Here is a 13489-nt window from a genome sequence, read left to right as displayed (position 1 = left end):
GTGAGCTGCTCATGCGTATGCTGCCGCAAAGATGAGTTACATCAGTCATTTGCTAATGTATTTTATATGATTGACGTGTTCCACTTCCACTGCAAGGCAGCCCGTCCTCCCTTTGGCGCTCACTCTGCTTTCATGCCAGCACACCATTTTTTCTAATGAACAGTAACTCGGGGCAAGAGTCTTGCTCAACAAAATAGCCAATGCGTAACATCAAAAGATCGTTCATGATAACACACCACACATATTTTACAACAAAAGCTTCAAGGAATTTGAGGGACTTCAATTTTTTTCACAATTATTGCCATGGAAGATCAGCTGCTGCGCACAACCCAATTTCTTTCAGGTATTTACCGCTCCACTAAAAAGACAAAGCAGAAAGTCCTAAGATCCCACAGACCTGATTGTCATCCAGGAAAATAGCACAACGCCTCTCCGGAAAGAAACGAACTACAAGATATTATTCCTCCGATCCTGCTCAGAAAGCAGCAAAAAGCATGTCCTGTGCTGGCCCAAGGAATTCAAGCCAGGAGGACCCAACATCTTCCCCAGGTGATGCCAAGTACCCAAACAGAGACATGATAGTCAAGCAGATGCAACAGAGCAGCCATGCTGCATTGGATTTGATAAGTCACAGTACAGAAATGTGATAGAAAGCAGAGGTGTTCTGATGTGCTCAATGCCCTCAGCAATATTGTCCTCCCCTGACAACGTACGACCTCAATTTATATCCAAAACCGCATCTATTTTAGTGGCAATGAAACTGCAAATGGTATACCCCGCTGGCTCTGGCTGTCAGAGACTCACATGCAGCAGCACTTCGAAGAGTGGGCCTCCCAACAAATTTGACTGCAATCAAATGGAGCCGTATGTGCACACAATCTCGGCACCTTCCTTCCTTCAGCAACGCTGCAGCGGAGGCGCGTAGGATTGCTGCACTATCAATCAAGCTTTCTCACCCCGTTTTGAATATTGCAGTCCAAGACAATAAATACAAGCCCCATGCCTGCCAACAGGCGCATGTGATACCTCTGGAATCAGAACCCGCATTGCACAATGACCCATTTGTGCGATGCATCGCTGCAAGGCTAGGAGCTCTTGAGAGACATTATTATCACTAAATCTGGCGGTGTCCGTCCATTTGGGGCTCTTGCAGCAACAGAACGCTATCTGTTGGCCCAGCACTACTTTGGACTGCAGATCTAGCTTTTGCTGATCTGTAAGGACTGGGGCCTCAGAAGCTTTCTCACTGAGTCTACCCAATTTTCAACAAATTGCACCATTTTCTGAACCATACCCATATCCAGAACCTGCAGTATAGCACCTTCCTTTTTCACACTCCCTGCTGGCTTCTTCTCTCCTTTCAGGCTGCGGCCACCAAACAGCGCTGTTTGCAGATCCAGCCTTGCCTTTGTACTGTAGAGGCCTGCTGCCCCCAGAGAGAGTATCCCAAGGAGTGCAGTCCCCTTCCTCAGCCTAAGGAGATCGCAGAATGCTGCAGTGCAGCGCTGCCCCTTTCCAGCATAGCGTGATGTCATCAAACGGCTACGATGACATCATGCAGGCTGTGACGTCAGCGCAGTGATGGCCACCTGGCGCCGCTGCTGCTCCGTCAGCAGCTCTCTTCGCAGCTGATCGTTCTCTTGGAGCGCCTTATCAGGCACCATCAAACTTGAATCAGCACATGTGAGGTGCATTTGTGGATGAGTCGTCCATGCCAGAAGTTGTCTGCATTATTATGTTTGCAGTCTGGCAGCACAGGCACAGCATGACACTGTATGGTCCCTCACACGATCCCTCAAATGTCCCTGATCTGCTCTTTCTCTTTGGTGACTGAAGGGGCTATCATTTATGCTCAACTGAGAGCTTCCATGCTCATTTTAAGCAGAGGTACAACACACAGTTGAGGAGATTTGATGGTATTGGTCTCGGCAGGTTTTCTGCGGAAGATGCCAGGTGGCCGCTTGACTCACCTCTTTCAGGGCTGCTCTGAGCTGGTCCATTGGGAGACGCTCTGCATCTGCTGTGAGAACCTGTGAAGGGGCCTTAGAGGGGTCTTTCAAAGGGATGCTCGGCCCTGCACACCAAATTAGCAGGCATCAGTGCTTGATCCATCTGTAGTCATATCTGGCAGAAGTACAGGAGGATAGAAGAGGCCAGAGGCTGACAAGCAGATGTCATGATTGTACGGAACATTGGTGCTGCAAGCAAGCATCTTTCCTTCTCCAGAGCACAGAGACCTCTCAAGATGATCTGCAGGCTCACAGTGTCTATGCATCATTACACTGGTTTTATCTCTGTGGTCCACTTGCCCTCTCACAGGTAAAAAAACACACGCAACTCTTTGCAAGGGGGATCATCCAAGCAACCAGAGGCACTTCTCTTGCCAGAATGTGTCAGAGGACACATCAATTGCTCCTTTCTGATGCAGGTGTGGTTTAGAGTGGCGGCAAAACAGCACAATCTGCTGCATGGGACTCGCTTATGCACAAAACCTTGACAGATTGGCAGTATCACCTTCCGATCGTGGATGAGGGCCGTTGCTGGTCGCACCCTTGCCCAGCTCGATGCTGAGGACGTCCAATCGCTGCTGCAACTCTTGTACCTGCGTGTGCAACCTGGACAGTTGAGTACTAGGTCTCTACAACCATCAAGGTTTTATGGTGTCAAACCAAGATTGTTTGCAACAAAGCATTGATCCCTTAAAAACTATTACACAGAGGCTTCAAGGTTCGTCCTGGTCAGCCAACCCTTGTTGTGAATTGTGACGCGAGACTCACTTCAAGAAATGAGAGGCAATGCACCTCATCAACCACGATCCTCGGCAGGCACCCTGACAGAGTCTGAGCATGTCTAGCAGGGGCATTGATGGGCGCTGGCAGCAAGCCGCGTGACGCGATGAAACAGAGAGCCATCTCCGCGGCGCTGTGCTCAGCGCCCTTCTTCGATCGGGAGGTAGCGACGAAGCAGCTCTCAGTGAAGCCCCCTTTCGGAGTGTGGACAGCTGGGATCGTCAGCCTGCATGTGTAGAGTGGACTCTGCTCGCGAGCATGGTCCACGTCGAAGAGTGGAGTACCACCATAAAGCTGATAGGCCTCAAGTAACGCAGATTTAGGATACTTAGGCCCCCAGGCATTCATATTGTATACGTGTAATAAAACTTTGATCCGAGCATGTCATACTTTTTTCAACAGCCAGATCTCCGAGACGGATCCGGCCTTTGATCCGGTTTCTCAGTCACAAAAGGGACGTGCCATCACGTGCGAGGACATGTGTCTTTGTCATGTGTCCCATTGTCCCCGTTTGCTGGCTCTGCCTCAATATATCTGCATCTCTCCTTCTTCAAGTGTGATGTGGCTTTGGTATTACGCACTTGATGATCAAAGATTTCCTTGGCCTTCAAATTTGTGAGAATTGATACGGTGGCCCACCCGGGAGTGTGAACTTGATCAAAACCGTCATGACCGTCAAAAGATGGGAAAACTCCAACCATGACGATTGGAGTTTTCCAATTGGCACTTGTAAAATAATGATAGTGCTCAGCCTGACAACAAGAAATTATAAGCAGAAAGCACTGCCATTCACGGAACCTTCACACTGGGGCAATCGCATTCGGTTGCGACACATACAAAACTGCCACCCAATACTACTAATACTTAGTAAGCGGAGCATTCCTCCTTTGGCTCAATGGCATGGCAAAGAATCGATGATCTTCATCACTTACTGTTGCACATCACCAGGCAGCTCCCTAGGAAGCCTTCTGGTGCGCGCTCTTCATTCACGGCTGCACAGGTTTGTGACTTGCTGAACCAGGCTTCAACAAAGGCCTGGCAGACACTCTAACACCAGATATGCACCCTACATGGCCTAGACAAGCGCTGACTCATGCGCTGTTCTTTTTATCCTGCCAACTTTCCAGTTTCCCTAGAACAACTTCCTGAACATTCCACACCCCTACCATACCCCAAGATAAGGCCCAGCCTTCTTGTATTCCTCTGGTCATCGGCGACCAGATGAGTCTTTCACTTAATACCTGACCTTAGATTAAGAGCATTCCACCACACCAAAAACCTTGCCTGCCTTCTCATCTCTGTATGGAAATTTGCTCCTGATCAACGTGATCTAATGCCCACCTTCTTTCCTTTGAACACCTTCCTCTTCCTAAAACTTCCTACTCTCATTACAAATTTTTGTAACTAAGCAATAGTCCCTTGCTCCGGGGCAGCCTTCAAGCTTATTCACAAGCAAAAAGCAAAATAAGACAGTGGATTGACACACAGACACCACGGAAGAGTAAACGAGTAAGAGTCCTAAATACAGCAAGCCTGTGACACAAAAGCATCCTCCTAAAGTTGAAGGGAAGCGCTTCATCAGTAATTTCCTAGCATTCGCACATACCACACTGCGTGCCTCTTATGCCCAGGAATCAAAGCAAAGCAAATAACCCACAGATTTGTCTCAAGACTTTGAACTGCAACAATGCCTGGCCCAAGCAAGGAGCTCTTGTAAGAATCTTGGCAATTGAAGAATCGACAGAAACAGAAAGACACTATGCTGGCCCCACTCCGGCCAACAGAAATGGGCATTTTGAATTGCAAGCCAGCACAGGGGAAGCAAGACAGGAGAGAAAATTGTAACAAAAAAGCTGAGCACGCACTCACAGAGAGACCCACAGGGGTTGAAAATAGCCCATCTTGTAAGCAGGCATCATCATCTTAAAAACTGTATCTGGCAGACCCGACTAATTGCTGGTTGCACGTCTGCTTTCAACCCGCTGTATGATACCCGACAAGAGAAGCATACTTTAAATGTTTTTTTCTCTTGGACTGCACTGCCCTAGCTTTCCCAAGGCAAGAATGTGCCACAAGAGAGACATGGGGCAGCACAGCTGGCAGCAGACATCCACGCCTCGTATCCAAATTCGAATGTCAATGTGCAGCCAGTGGCGCAAATGACTGTGGCATCCCATTCAAGACGCCAGTGCACATGGCTCCTTGAGCTGCGCTCCAAAATCGAGCTTCTGACATAGGGTAATAACAGCTGTCGCATGCGAATCTGAACTTGCAACTTCAGGTGGCTACCAGGCTCCTATCTAGCAGTGATGTGCATGACTCGGAGCGCCGGCCCCCGAGTTGATGCAGATTTGTTCCTGAGCCTGCACGCACAATGTAAATTTGTGAGACTCTTGAGCTAAGCTGAGCACTGACAAAATTGCTCGCTGCACTAGGGATGCATGGCAGGAGACATCAGCATCTGTGAGCATCTAACCCTCTTCACACTCTTGAGGAGTCCCAGAAGGCTCCTCTTAAGATGCAGGCATGCTTGAGGCGCTGAAAAGATGCGAGCATTGCTCTGCACGCTATGAGACCAACAGTGCGCATCAGAGCGGTCGGGTCATGTTTAATGGAAGAATTGTCCACCACTATTCTGGGGGCAACTACGTGAGCAAAAGGCTGCACCGCTGCAAGCAGAATCTGTGTGTATTCAAGACTTGATGAAAGTGTGGCTCGCCTTTGTGCGTGTCAACCGGGGCATTGTCGCTGACTGGATGCTGAGCGTGCCCATGCTGACTGGACTCTGACAGGGACAGGCCCCGCCTGCTGAAGAGCGCGTTTGGTCTTCTATGCACCAGATGCTGCGCCACCAGGTGAGCCAGCAGGAAGATGCTGGTGAGTAACCTGCAGCAGTCAAATCCTGATCGGCACCTTGCATCTAGTTGCCCTGGAAGCTGGGGCAACATGGGGAATGCAGGCGGCAGCCTTGACCTCTGCCCATTGCTGGCTGTGTCCATATTAGGGCCTGCATTACTACATGCATATGCTTGCGCTTTTCTGCAGGCGTAGGTATATGTGCAACACGCATGCATCCGTCATTGTGCCAAGAGCACAGGCTGGTGAGTAATCTACAGCAGCAAGTAACCTGATGAGCGCCCTGCATCTACCAGCATTAGCTGCCGCAGAGGAAGCTGACTGCAGCCTTGCAAATGGGAATGGCACCCTGACTTGACCTGACCTCAAATCATCTTGTGTGTATTGGATGCTTGACTGCACCCTGCAAGTCTCTGCAGGCCTAAACGCGCAAGGATAATCTCAAACCGAGCCACGAGTGCCTATAGCATCCCAGCACTGCGTGTCTTCAAAGGAGGTGCCCCACTTAAGAGGTCGTATGAGCACTTAGGGTGTCGCCTGGTCAGCACTGAAGTAAAATTTTGTATGCAATGTGCTAAAATTGCTTGGGCAGGGGGACCCTAAGTCCCCCCATGGCTTGACTGGTCAGGGGATTCACTTAAAGCAGCACACCTGGCGTCAACAACGGTGGAAGCTTCCAGGCCTAGGGTGAGGACGCCAAACGCGGGCATCACGGTCAGGGGGCGCGTGTTGTTGGAGCTTGCCCAGTCAGCGGGGGGCGCTGCCCAGCTGGGCAGCTCGGGCAGAATGGGTACAAACACCACCGCCTCACACTCATTCTCGCCAAACGCCTCGCTCAAGTCCCGGTACTTGCACAGCCTGCAGAGCACATGACACGTCCAAAACTAATATCAGTACATTTTGCTCAGCAAGCGTATCTTCAGCCTCAGTGAGGCTACAGTACAAACACGCAAGGCGTCTGGTAGTTGAACTGCGGGACGGAGTATTCTCTGCGGCCTAGCATTGAACACTACTACACATTCCCCGCATCACATGTCCAACATAGCAGCCCTTCGGAGCTCCAGTATTGCACAGAAGGCCTCTTAGTACCTTTATTGGGTAGAGGTGCAGGCAAGTGCGCAGATCACGCACAATGGACAATTTCAAGTTGAGAGAGTGCAAGAGATACAAGGCAGCCTCTGTGCGAGCGCCAAGCAGGGAGACAAGGCTGCACCGCCATTAGATGCAATGTGCGCATCTTTGAATACGAGTTCACAACGGGTGCGCACCCGGGCGCCGCAGATCTGGCTACGTGGAACCAGCGCCGCTCGCAGAGCGCCATGCCGGCTGCGGCCTGGCCGAGCGGCGTGATCGCGCGCGACGGCCGCTCATCGGACGCCATGTTGCCGGCGCTCAGCAGGCCCTTGCTGGGCGCAGCCACCGGCAGTTGCACACTGCACGCTTGCACATGCACACTGGTCAGCTCCATGAGTAAAGGTGACAACAGCAGGCCTTGCTGGGCGCAGCTAACGGCAGCTGCATGCTGCATTCATACACGAGCAAGCACCCGTCAGGATCAGTGACAGGATGAGTACAGGTGCCTTTGGTGGGACTGCCCTGGGAGCTGCTCACTGCACTTGCGCACATGCACACCGCTCAGGATGAGCAAAGGTGGCTGCACCATGCCGTTGGGTGGGCGTGGGACTACCCTGGCAACTGCACGTTGCACGTGCGCACATCGTCCAGCTAGCTGTCAGGATGAGTAAAGGTGATTACAGCGTGCTTGTTGGTGGGTGCGGAACTGAAAGCGGGATAGGCCACCGGCATTTTCTTGGCCATGCAAACTCTCCACAAAGTTGCACCTTATCACACTGCCAGCCGGATTAGCTAGGAAGAGCCAAAAAACAGCTATTTTTGCGATCTGTAAGCCATCCTCATATGGCGTGAATTGAGCTCGCATCAAGACATGAGATGGATAGCATCTGATTGCGGGTCTGCATGGCTTGACCTTGTGAGAGCCATGCAAGTGTGACTTTGCGATGCCTTGTAGATCACTAGACACATCTTCAACAGCGGAGGCCATGCAAGGGACAAGTCAGGGTGGCACGACACAAGGGATGAGTGCAGTTGAGATCACCTCATCAGGCGGCATCCCGGGAAGAGCGCCCTGAGGGCGAGCTTGCTGTCGGCATCCAAGCTCCCGCTGGAAAAGGCATGACAGAGCTCTGTGGCCAGCAGACGATGCGCGTGAACGAACTCGCCGTCTTGCTCCTGTCGAGCAGATTTCACGTCTTTGACGGCCATGGCTGCACAGCGTCCTGACTCGCAGCCCCTTTGCTCCCTCACGTGGCGGGAAATGTGGAAGCCATCCCCACTCCTATCACGCCTGCAGATTGGTCCTCCAAAGCCCTGTGGCACATTGAAAGATCAATTTCGCTCTTTGTACAATGCGCATCGAAGTGCCCACATCGCTACCACGAGTTTTGGACCGTTCAGGATGTACTATCCCGGAGGTGCTGACAACCCTCAGCAGTGAAGGTAGGCCTGCGCCATTTTCGTTGCATACATAAAACCCACAACTTGGATCTGGCACCTCTTTCAGCACTGCTGTGGAGCAGACGCCGCCAGCAGCAAAGCCTCAGAGTGCTGCGTTTCAGGAAGCTGTACTGCTACGCCGATACAGGATAAAATCATGGATATCGCGGGTGTCGGGTCTCGGTGCACACTGCTGCTGCTGGTGCACACTGCTTCTGCTATGCACTGTGTGAACCAGGAAGAGCCCAGTAACCCGATGGTGCACCGGCATTTAGGGCGCGCGTCTGCCGCTTTGGAAAAAGGGGACAAAGGCGTGTCCGAAGTGACAAGGACGGCTTTGCATACCCACAAGGGAGGCACATGTGCCTCGTAAGATATCAAATACCAAGATGGCGATGTCAGGAGCGGCATACCAAGGTCCTGAAGCGGTGGGGTGGGGTGTCAAACTCTCACGATGTACAAGCCGGCACCCAGCCAGCGAGCTGTAGCAGTCTCAAATACAGTCTCTGCTGGCTTCCCACTGAGCGAGACCTCTTGGAAGAGAGCAGGACGTTCCCAAATTGTCCCAAGATTGCGATCTCCGGCCTCCGAATTGATCGATGTTTCCTATTTTGGATTTCATGCGGTACAGTCATGGGCACAAGCGGCGTTGCTTGACTTCACTTTTCGAAGGCAACGCCGTCGACAATGTCAAAGCTACACAACGTGCATGATCGAGATCCAGGATCTGAAGCGCTGCCACATGCAATGAACAAATGTCACAGCAAGATCTTGGCTTTGCGCAGAGAACACTGCGGCGGTGAGCAGGATGCTTTGGATTGCGCCTCTGTAGTCTCGTAAATGGGACTTCACTGTCTCTTTGTTCAAGTACAGAGCTTGACATAATATATTCGTCAATTTATCAGCAGCGGGGAGGACGCAAATGTTGTAGCGGTCAGAAATCCACAGGACAACAAAATCTCGAGGAGAAGCTATTTGGCAGGGTGGGGAAAGGTCCATTCCCCTCACTTGCTGACGTTGCATAAGGGACTTTCATGCGCCTCAAATCAAGGAGATGTATACTCTTATCAGGAGACGAAGCGCTGCTGAATTGTCTGCGGGGTCTATGATCTGGAGTCCATGTGCTGTCCGGGCACAGCTGAGTTATGTAATATCCAGAGATCACAACACGCTTGCTAGCTTCATCTAAATCTGACCTCACTTTCTCGTGCTGGATCACGGCATCAGATAACCGTGATAACACAGTCACGTTTGTGTAGCAGGAGCATAGACATACAAAGCTTGTGGGGATCACTCAAAGGCATCTTGTGACGCTCTGTTCTGAGAGGCTCCCTCAAGAGTATATTTGAGGTAAAATTGCCATCATCACCTTCGTACCTTGAAGCACGTAGAAAAATTGTGCTTCGCTCAAATTCTTTGAATTGATGGAAGGCTCCCTGGAGTCAACCTCGCTGCCCTGCTCAACAGTACTGCATTGGTGTTCAGGAGCGAATGATGTGTACGCAGGTTTGGCTTGAGGAACATATACCATGAACACTAGGGCGGGTGTCGTGCCCTAGTTCTGTAAAGGGAGGCCACTGCATTGGAGCCGGGGGAAGCTACACACGATGCAGGAGGCAGCTGTCATGCCAGATCTTCTGGCAGGCCATCCACGCTACAGGAAATTGAATGATCTCAATGAGGGCACCTTTGGCGTCGTGATGCTCGCACTTGATATAACCACAAATGAGCAGGTCAGGCTCTTACTCGGACTCTAGAATTGTGTGCTGGGATTTGTGCGCTAGCATACGATCTGCTGTTGCCCCAGTGATCTCTTGAATGGTGCCCTGATGTTATTGAAGGCCTGCTTGTGGGTGCTCAGTTCTGCTACTGTCATGGCAGGATCTGGCAGCATCATGAGCCCTACTTGATTTAACAGACAGTACTTGTTCTCTCCATTGTTGAGTTCATGTTCTGCCTTCACTGCAGGTGGCCATCAAACTTCTGGAGAGGGGTGCAGGTGTGTCCTGCCTTCCACCCCTCCGCATTGTGTGTTTGACTTGCTTGTGGAAATGCTGCACCATCTTTCAAGATAAGCAGCTGCTCCATGTGAGGCGCCACCCGGCCCCCAGCGATACTCCGTTCTTACACCTTTGCAGCATCCGCACACCATGTCAGCTGTGATTAGTCATATGGATTCTGTGTCAGATGCCAGCATTTCTCCGCATGTTCGCCAGAACCAATGTATTCAGGACCGAAGCAGCAGTGATTGATAAGCTGGCCCGCCACCAGCTCAGGTGGCGGGCCTGCCCAGACACACTGACCCTGGATTGAAAACTGGAATTTGCCATGCGTACAACAGTGTATGAGAGTGTCCAACAATTGGCAGGATTGTGGCAGCCTTAATTAGCAGCATCTCTGCAGGAGGTACCTTGCCTTTTGGCACAAAGCGTGTAATATTAATAATATAAGGGTGTGTCCTCCCATGCGCGCAGGTATCAGCCGAGGCGTGGTCCGCGAGGTGCTGAATCACCGTCTGTGCGTGGCGCACCCAAACATAGTGCAGTTCCGTGAGATCTTCCTCACAAACAAGCACCTGGCGATCGTGATGGAGTACGCGAGCGGCGGCGACATGTTTGATTATGTCATCAAGAACAAGGGCAGCGGGCCGGGGGAGGGCCTGCATGAAGATTTGGCCCGAGGTTTCTTCCAGCAGCTCATTCTGGCGCTGGACTTCTGCCAGAAACTTGGCATCGCCAACCGGTGCGCGTCCTTTGTCTGGAGTGAATGTGGCATGAGCAAGTCCAGTTCACATTTGTGTATATCGTTGGAATCAAACCAAAGGTTCCAGCCATGCAAGGTTCCTGGGCATTGCCAGCTGGTGCGTGCCCTTTAGCATTATCCTGGAGTAGCATGAGCAAGGTGCAGGTTATCTGGGGGTGGAAAATAGGACAGCATACATCAAGGCAGAGTGAGCGCGAGAGCAGTGGAAAGGGCTGCCTTCTTGTCGTGTGCCAATGGTTGTCATACCACAGTCACCAGCACTGCATGGTGGTGACTGCATGGTGATGTGGACATTCTGCCAAATACTTGCATGGCTGTTGGGATTCATTGGCGCTCTACATTTCTGCGCTGCACACACTGCTATAGCTCTTTCTGCTTGGGGCGCAGCATCCGCTGCGGCGAGTCACAGGTCATTCCGTCAAATGCCGGAAAGCATGGATGGCATGGTTGGCCACATCTTCCGGCATCATGCAACGCTGCAAGTTCTCAAAGGTCCCGAGGTCTGTAGTCTACTCTGGTTGATAGTCACACTGTGTGTGCCAGAGCGTAGCTCACACATTTTGATGGACTTTGTTGCAGGGACATCAAACTGGAGAACACACTCCTGAGCGAGGGCCAGCCGCTGCCTCAAGTGAAGCTGTGCGATTTCGGCTACAGCAAGAACGAATTTGTGGACTCCCGCCCAAAGTCAGTGAGCGGGACTCCTGACTACATCGCGCCTGAAATCCTCCTAAACGACCACTACGACGGCAAGACGGCCGATATCTGGTCCTGCGGCGTCATGCTTTATGTCATGCTGACAGGTGCGCGCATCAGCAGATCATGCGTGGTTCACTGCTGCCGCAACAGCAGTGGATTGACTGCAAACACACATGCAGGAACGCGCTCATGGCAACACACAGAGCATGTGTTGACAGTATAATGATGAGAGTAAGTACCAAAGATGCAGCCAGAATATGTCCGTGTGTGTGCTGTGATGGTTTCAAGAGGGAGATTGGGCTATCCTTTCAAGGGCCAGTCAACTTTTGACATGACTGGCCAAGCCTGACTAACGAGGTGCCCACGACCTCGCCAATTCGGTGATAATTTGGTTAATTTGCCAAAGCTGGCGTTTTGGTGCGTGTGCCTGATCTGGCTGTCCTTGCATGCATGCAGCGGTGCTCCCCTTCGCCAAGCGCGGTGACGACCGCGCAAACAACCTCGTGCGGCTGCAGCAGCTCTTCCCGCGCATCGTTGCCGGTCAGTACCAGCCGCCGCGCCGCGCGAGCGACGCCTGCAAGGACCTCTTGAAGCGCATGCTAACACCCGACCCCAACAATCGCATCACCGCCCCTGAGATCATGCAGCACCCCTGGTGCGCCTCCCAGGGGTCATCAATGCAAAAAATAAACCCCTCCTGCTTGAGCTTGTGCTTGCGCCTGTATAAATAAAATAGTGATGGGGACTGCATACACAGATCGGCAATTATGCAACCCTGTTGCAGATCAGGGCATCCGCAAAACCTCCAGCACACCACACCCAGCAACCACGAATGAATGACCAATTGACAATTGTACTTGGCTTGATCTCTTGCTCATTATTTTGTTTTTGCTTGTGGGATTGTGTGATCCGCACAGATGAAGCGTCTCATGTGTTCCACCTCTTTTGATCTGCTGTCAGTTACCCTGCTGGATTGTGTGTCACGTTCTGCAGCACGGAAGAAGCCCGCTAGATTTTTTTCTAGCAGGCTTCTTTCTGAGGATCAAATGATCTTCTAGCTAGCGAGACGCTTGCAGAGTGTGCCATGTCATAGGGTGCGATGCAGAGAATGCATAGGTGGTTGCAGTTTCCTTAAGGTCCTGGCCACGAAGAATTTGTCAGACCTGCGATTGCTCTCCCTGGAGGGTCACCTTTGCAGGTCGCACAAAACATGCCTGTGCTTCAGCCGGGCCTGTTCCATGTGAGCCAACCCTTCATCACCTGCCTTGATAGCGGTGCTGAAAGCGCCTGGTTTGATTGTCGATGCAGGTTTGTTGTGAATCTGGACCCTGCAACCATGCAGATGAATGCGCAGCTGCTGCAGCGGGCGGTGCCGCCACAGGTGCAAACACCGGAGCAGATCGAGGCCATTGTGAAGCAAGCGCGCGTGGCTCAGGCCGCAGTGTCGCCAAACTGGGCCGAGGGGCTTTGACTGATTCGGGCTGCGCCCCGTTGCTTTTCAAGGCGCGTCTCGGGGTCGCCAGATTTGGCCCGGGCACGTCGTCTGCCAGAACAGGCGCGCATGGTTCGCCAGATCTGGCCGTTCCTGGTCCGCCCGATCAGGCATTTGGGTGAGAGTTTAAATTCATATCGCGACGGCGTGTGCTGTTTTTTGGGCAAGGGCAGGCAGACAAATCGCTGCTAGACGCATTTCTGCCCCTCTGGGGGGCAGCAGTGGTATCTGGAGCCCTTGGTTTGTAAACACTTGCTGCAGCAGCGCTGGCAAGGAGTGGCACTTCATCAAAAGCATACTTGTCACCTGCCTGGCTGTAATTTCATTTTCAGCCACCGCCGTATGGGCGCTTTCAGCCTATGTTCTGAGCAATTCA

At 51.9% G+C, this 13489-nt stretch overlaps 3 protein-coding genes across 3 annotated transcripts; 1 reads left to right on the top strand and 2 right to left on the bottom strand.

Annotated features, from left to right (window-relative positions):
• Positions 1-1473: 1473 nt before the first annotated feature.
• On the bottom strand, positions 1474-3113 carry COCSUDRAFT_54954 (hypothetical protein). Its single transcript, XM_005642846.1, has 4 exons — positions 2802-3113; positions 2515-2602; positions 1971-2074; positions 1474-1649 (listed from the first exon to the last, which is right to left on the bottom strand). Exons 1-4 carry the CDS (start codon positions 2910-2912, stop codon positions 1554-1556), a joined length of 399 nt encoding a protein of 132 aa, XP_005642903.1. The 5' UTR covers positions 2913-3113; the 3' UTR covers positions 1474-1553.
• A 1580-nt stretch (positions 3114-4693) lies between these two features.
• Positions 4694-8707, bottom strand: COCSUDRAFT_54953 (hypothetical protein). Its single transcript, XM_005642845.1, has 6 exons — positions 8573-8707; positions 7762-8033; positions 6914-7078; positions 6297-6503; positions 5509-5675; positions 4694-5152 (listed from the first exon to the last, which is right to left on the bottom strand). Exons 2-6 carry the CDS (start codon positions 7926-7928, stop codon positions 5067-5069), a joined length of 792 nt encoding a protein of 263 aa, XP_005642902.1. The 5' UTR covers positions 7929-8033; positions 8573-8707; the 3' UTR covers positions 4694-5066.
• Positions 8708-8912: 205 nt separating this feature from the next.
• On the top strand, positions 8913-13092 carry COCSUDRAFT_68309 (kinase-like protein; the record flags this gene model as incomplete). The annotated part of the gene is made up of 8 exons (XM_005642844.1): positions 8913-9142; positions 9422-9509; positions 9666-9892; positions 10128-10158; positions 10634-10901; positions 11502-11725; positions 12078-12276; positions 12930-13092. The coding sequence occupies exons 3-8, from the start codon at positions 9767-9769 to the stop codon at positions 13090-13092; spliced, it is 1011 nt and encodes a 336-aa protein (XP_005642901.1). The 5' UTR covers positions 8913-9142; positions 9422-9509; positions 9666-9766.
• Positions 13093-13489: the final 397 nt, after the last annotated feature.

This window comes from Coccomyxa subellipsoidea (assembly GCF_000258705.1).
Source record: "Coccomyxa subellipsoidea C-169, whole genome shotgun sequence".
NCBI classification, from domain to species: domain Eukaryota; kingdom Viridiplantae; phylum Chlorophyta; class Trebouxiophyceae; family Coccomyxaceae; genus Coccomyxa; species Coccomyxa subellipsoidea.
Note: the sequence above shows the minus strand (reverse complement) of the source record. Positions and strands in the feature narration are given on the sequence as shown.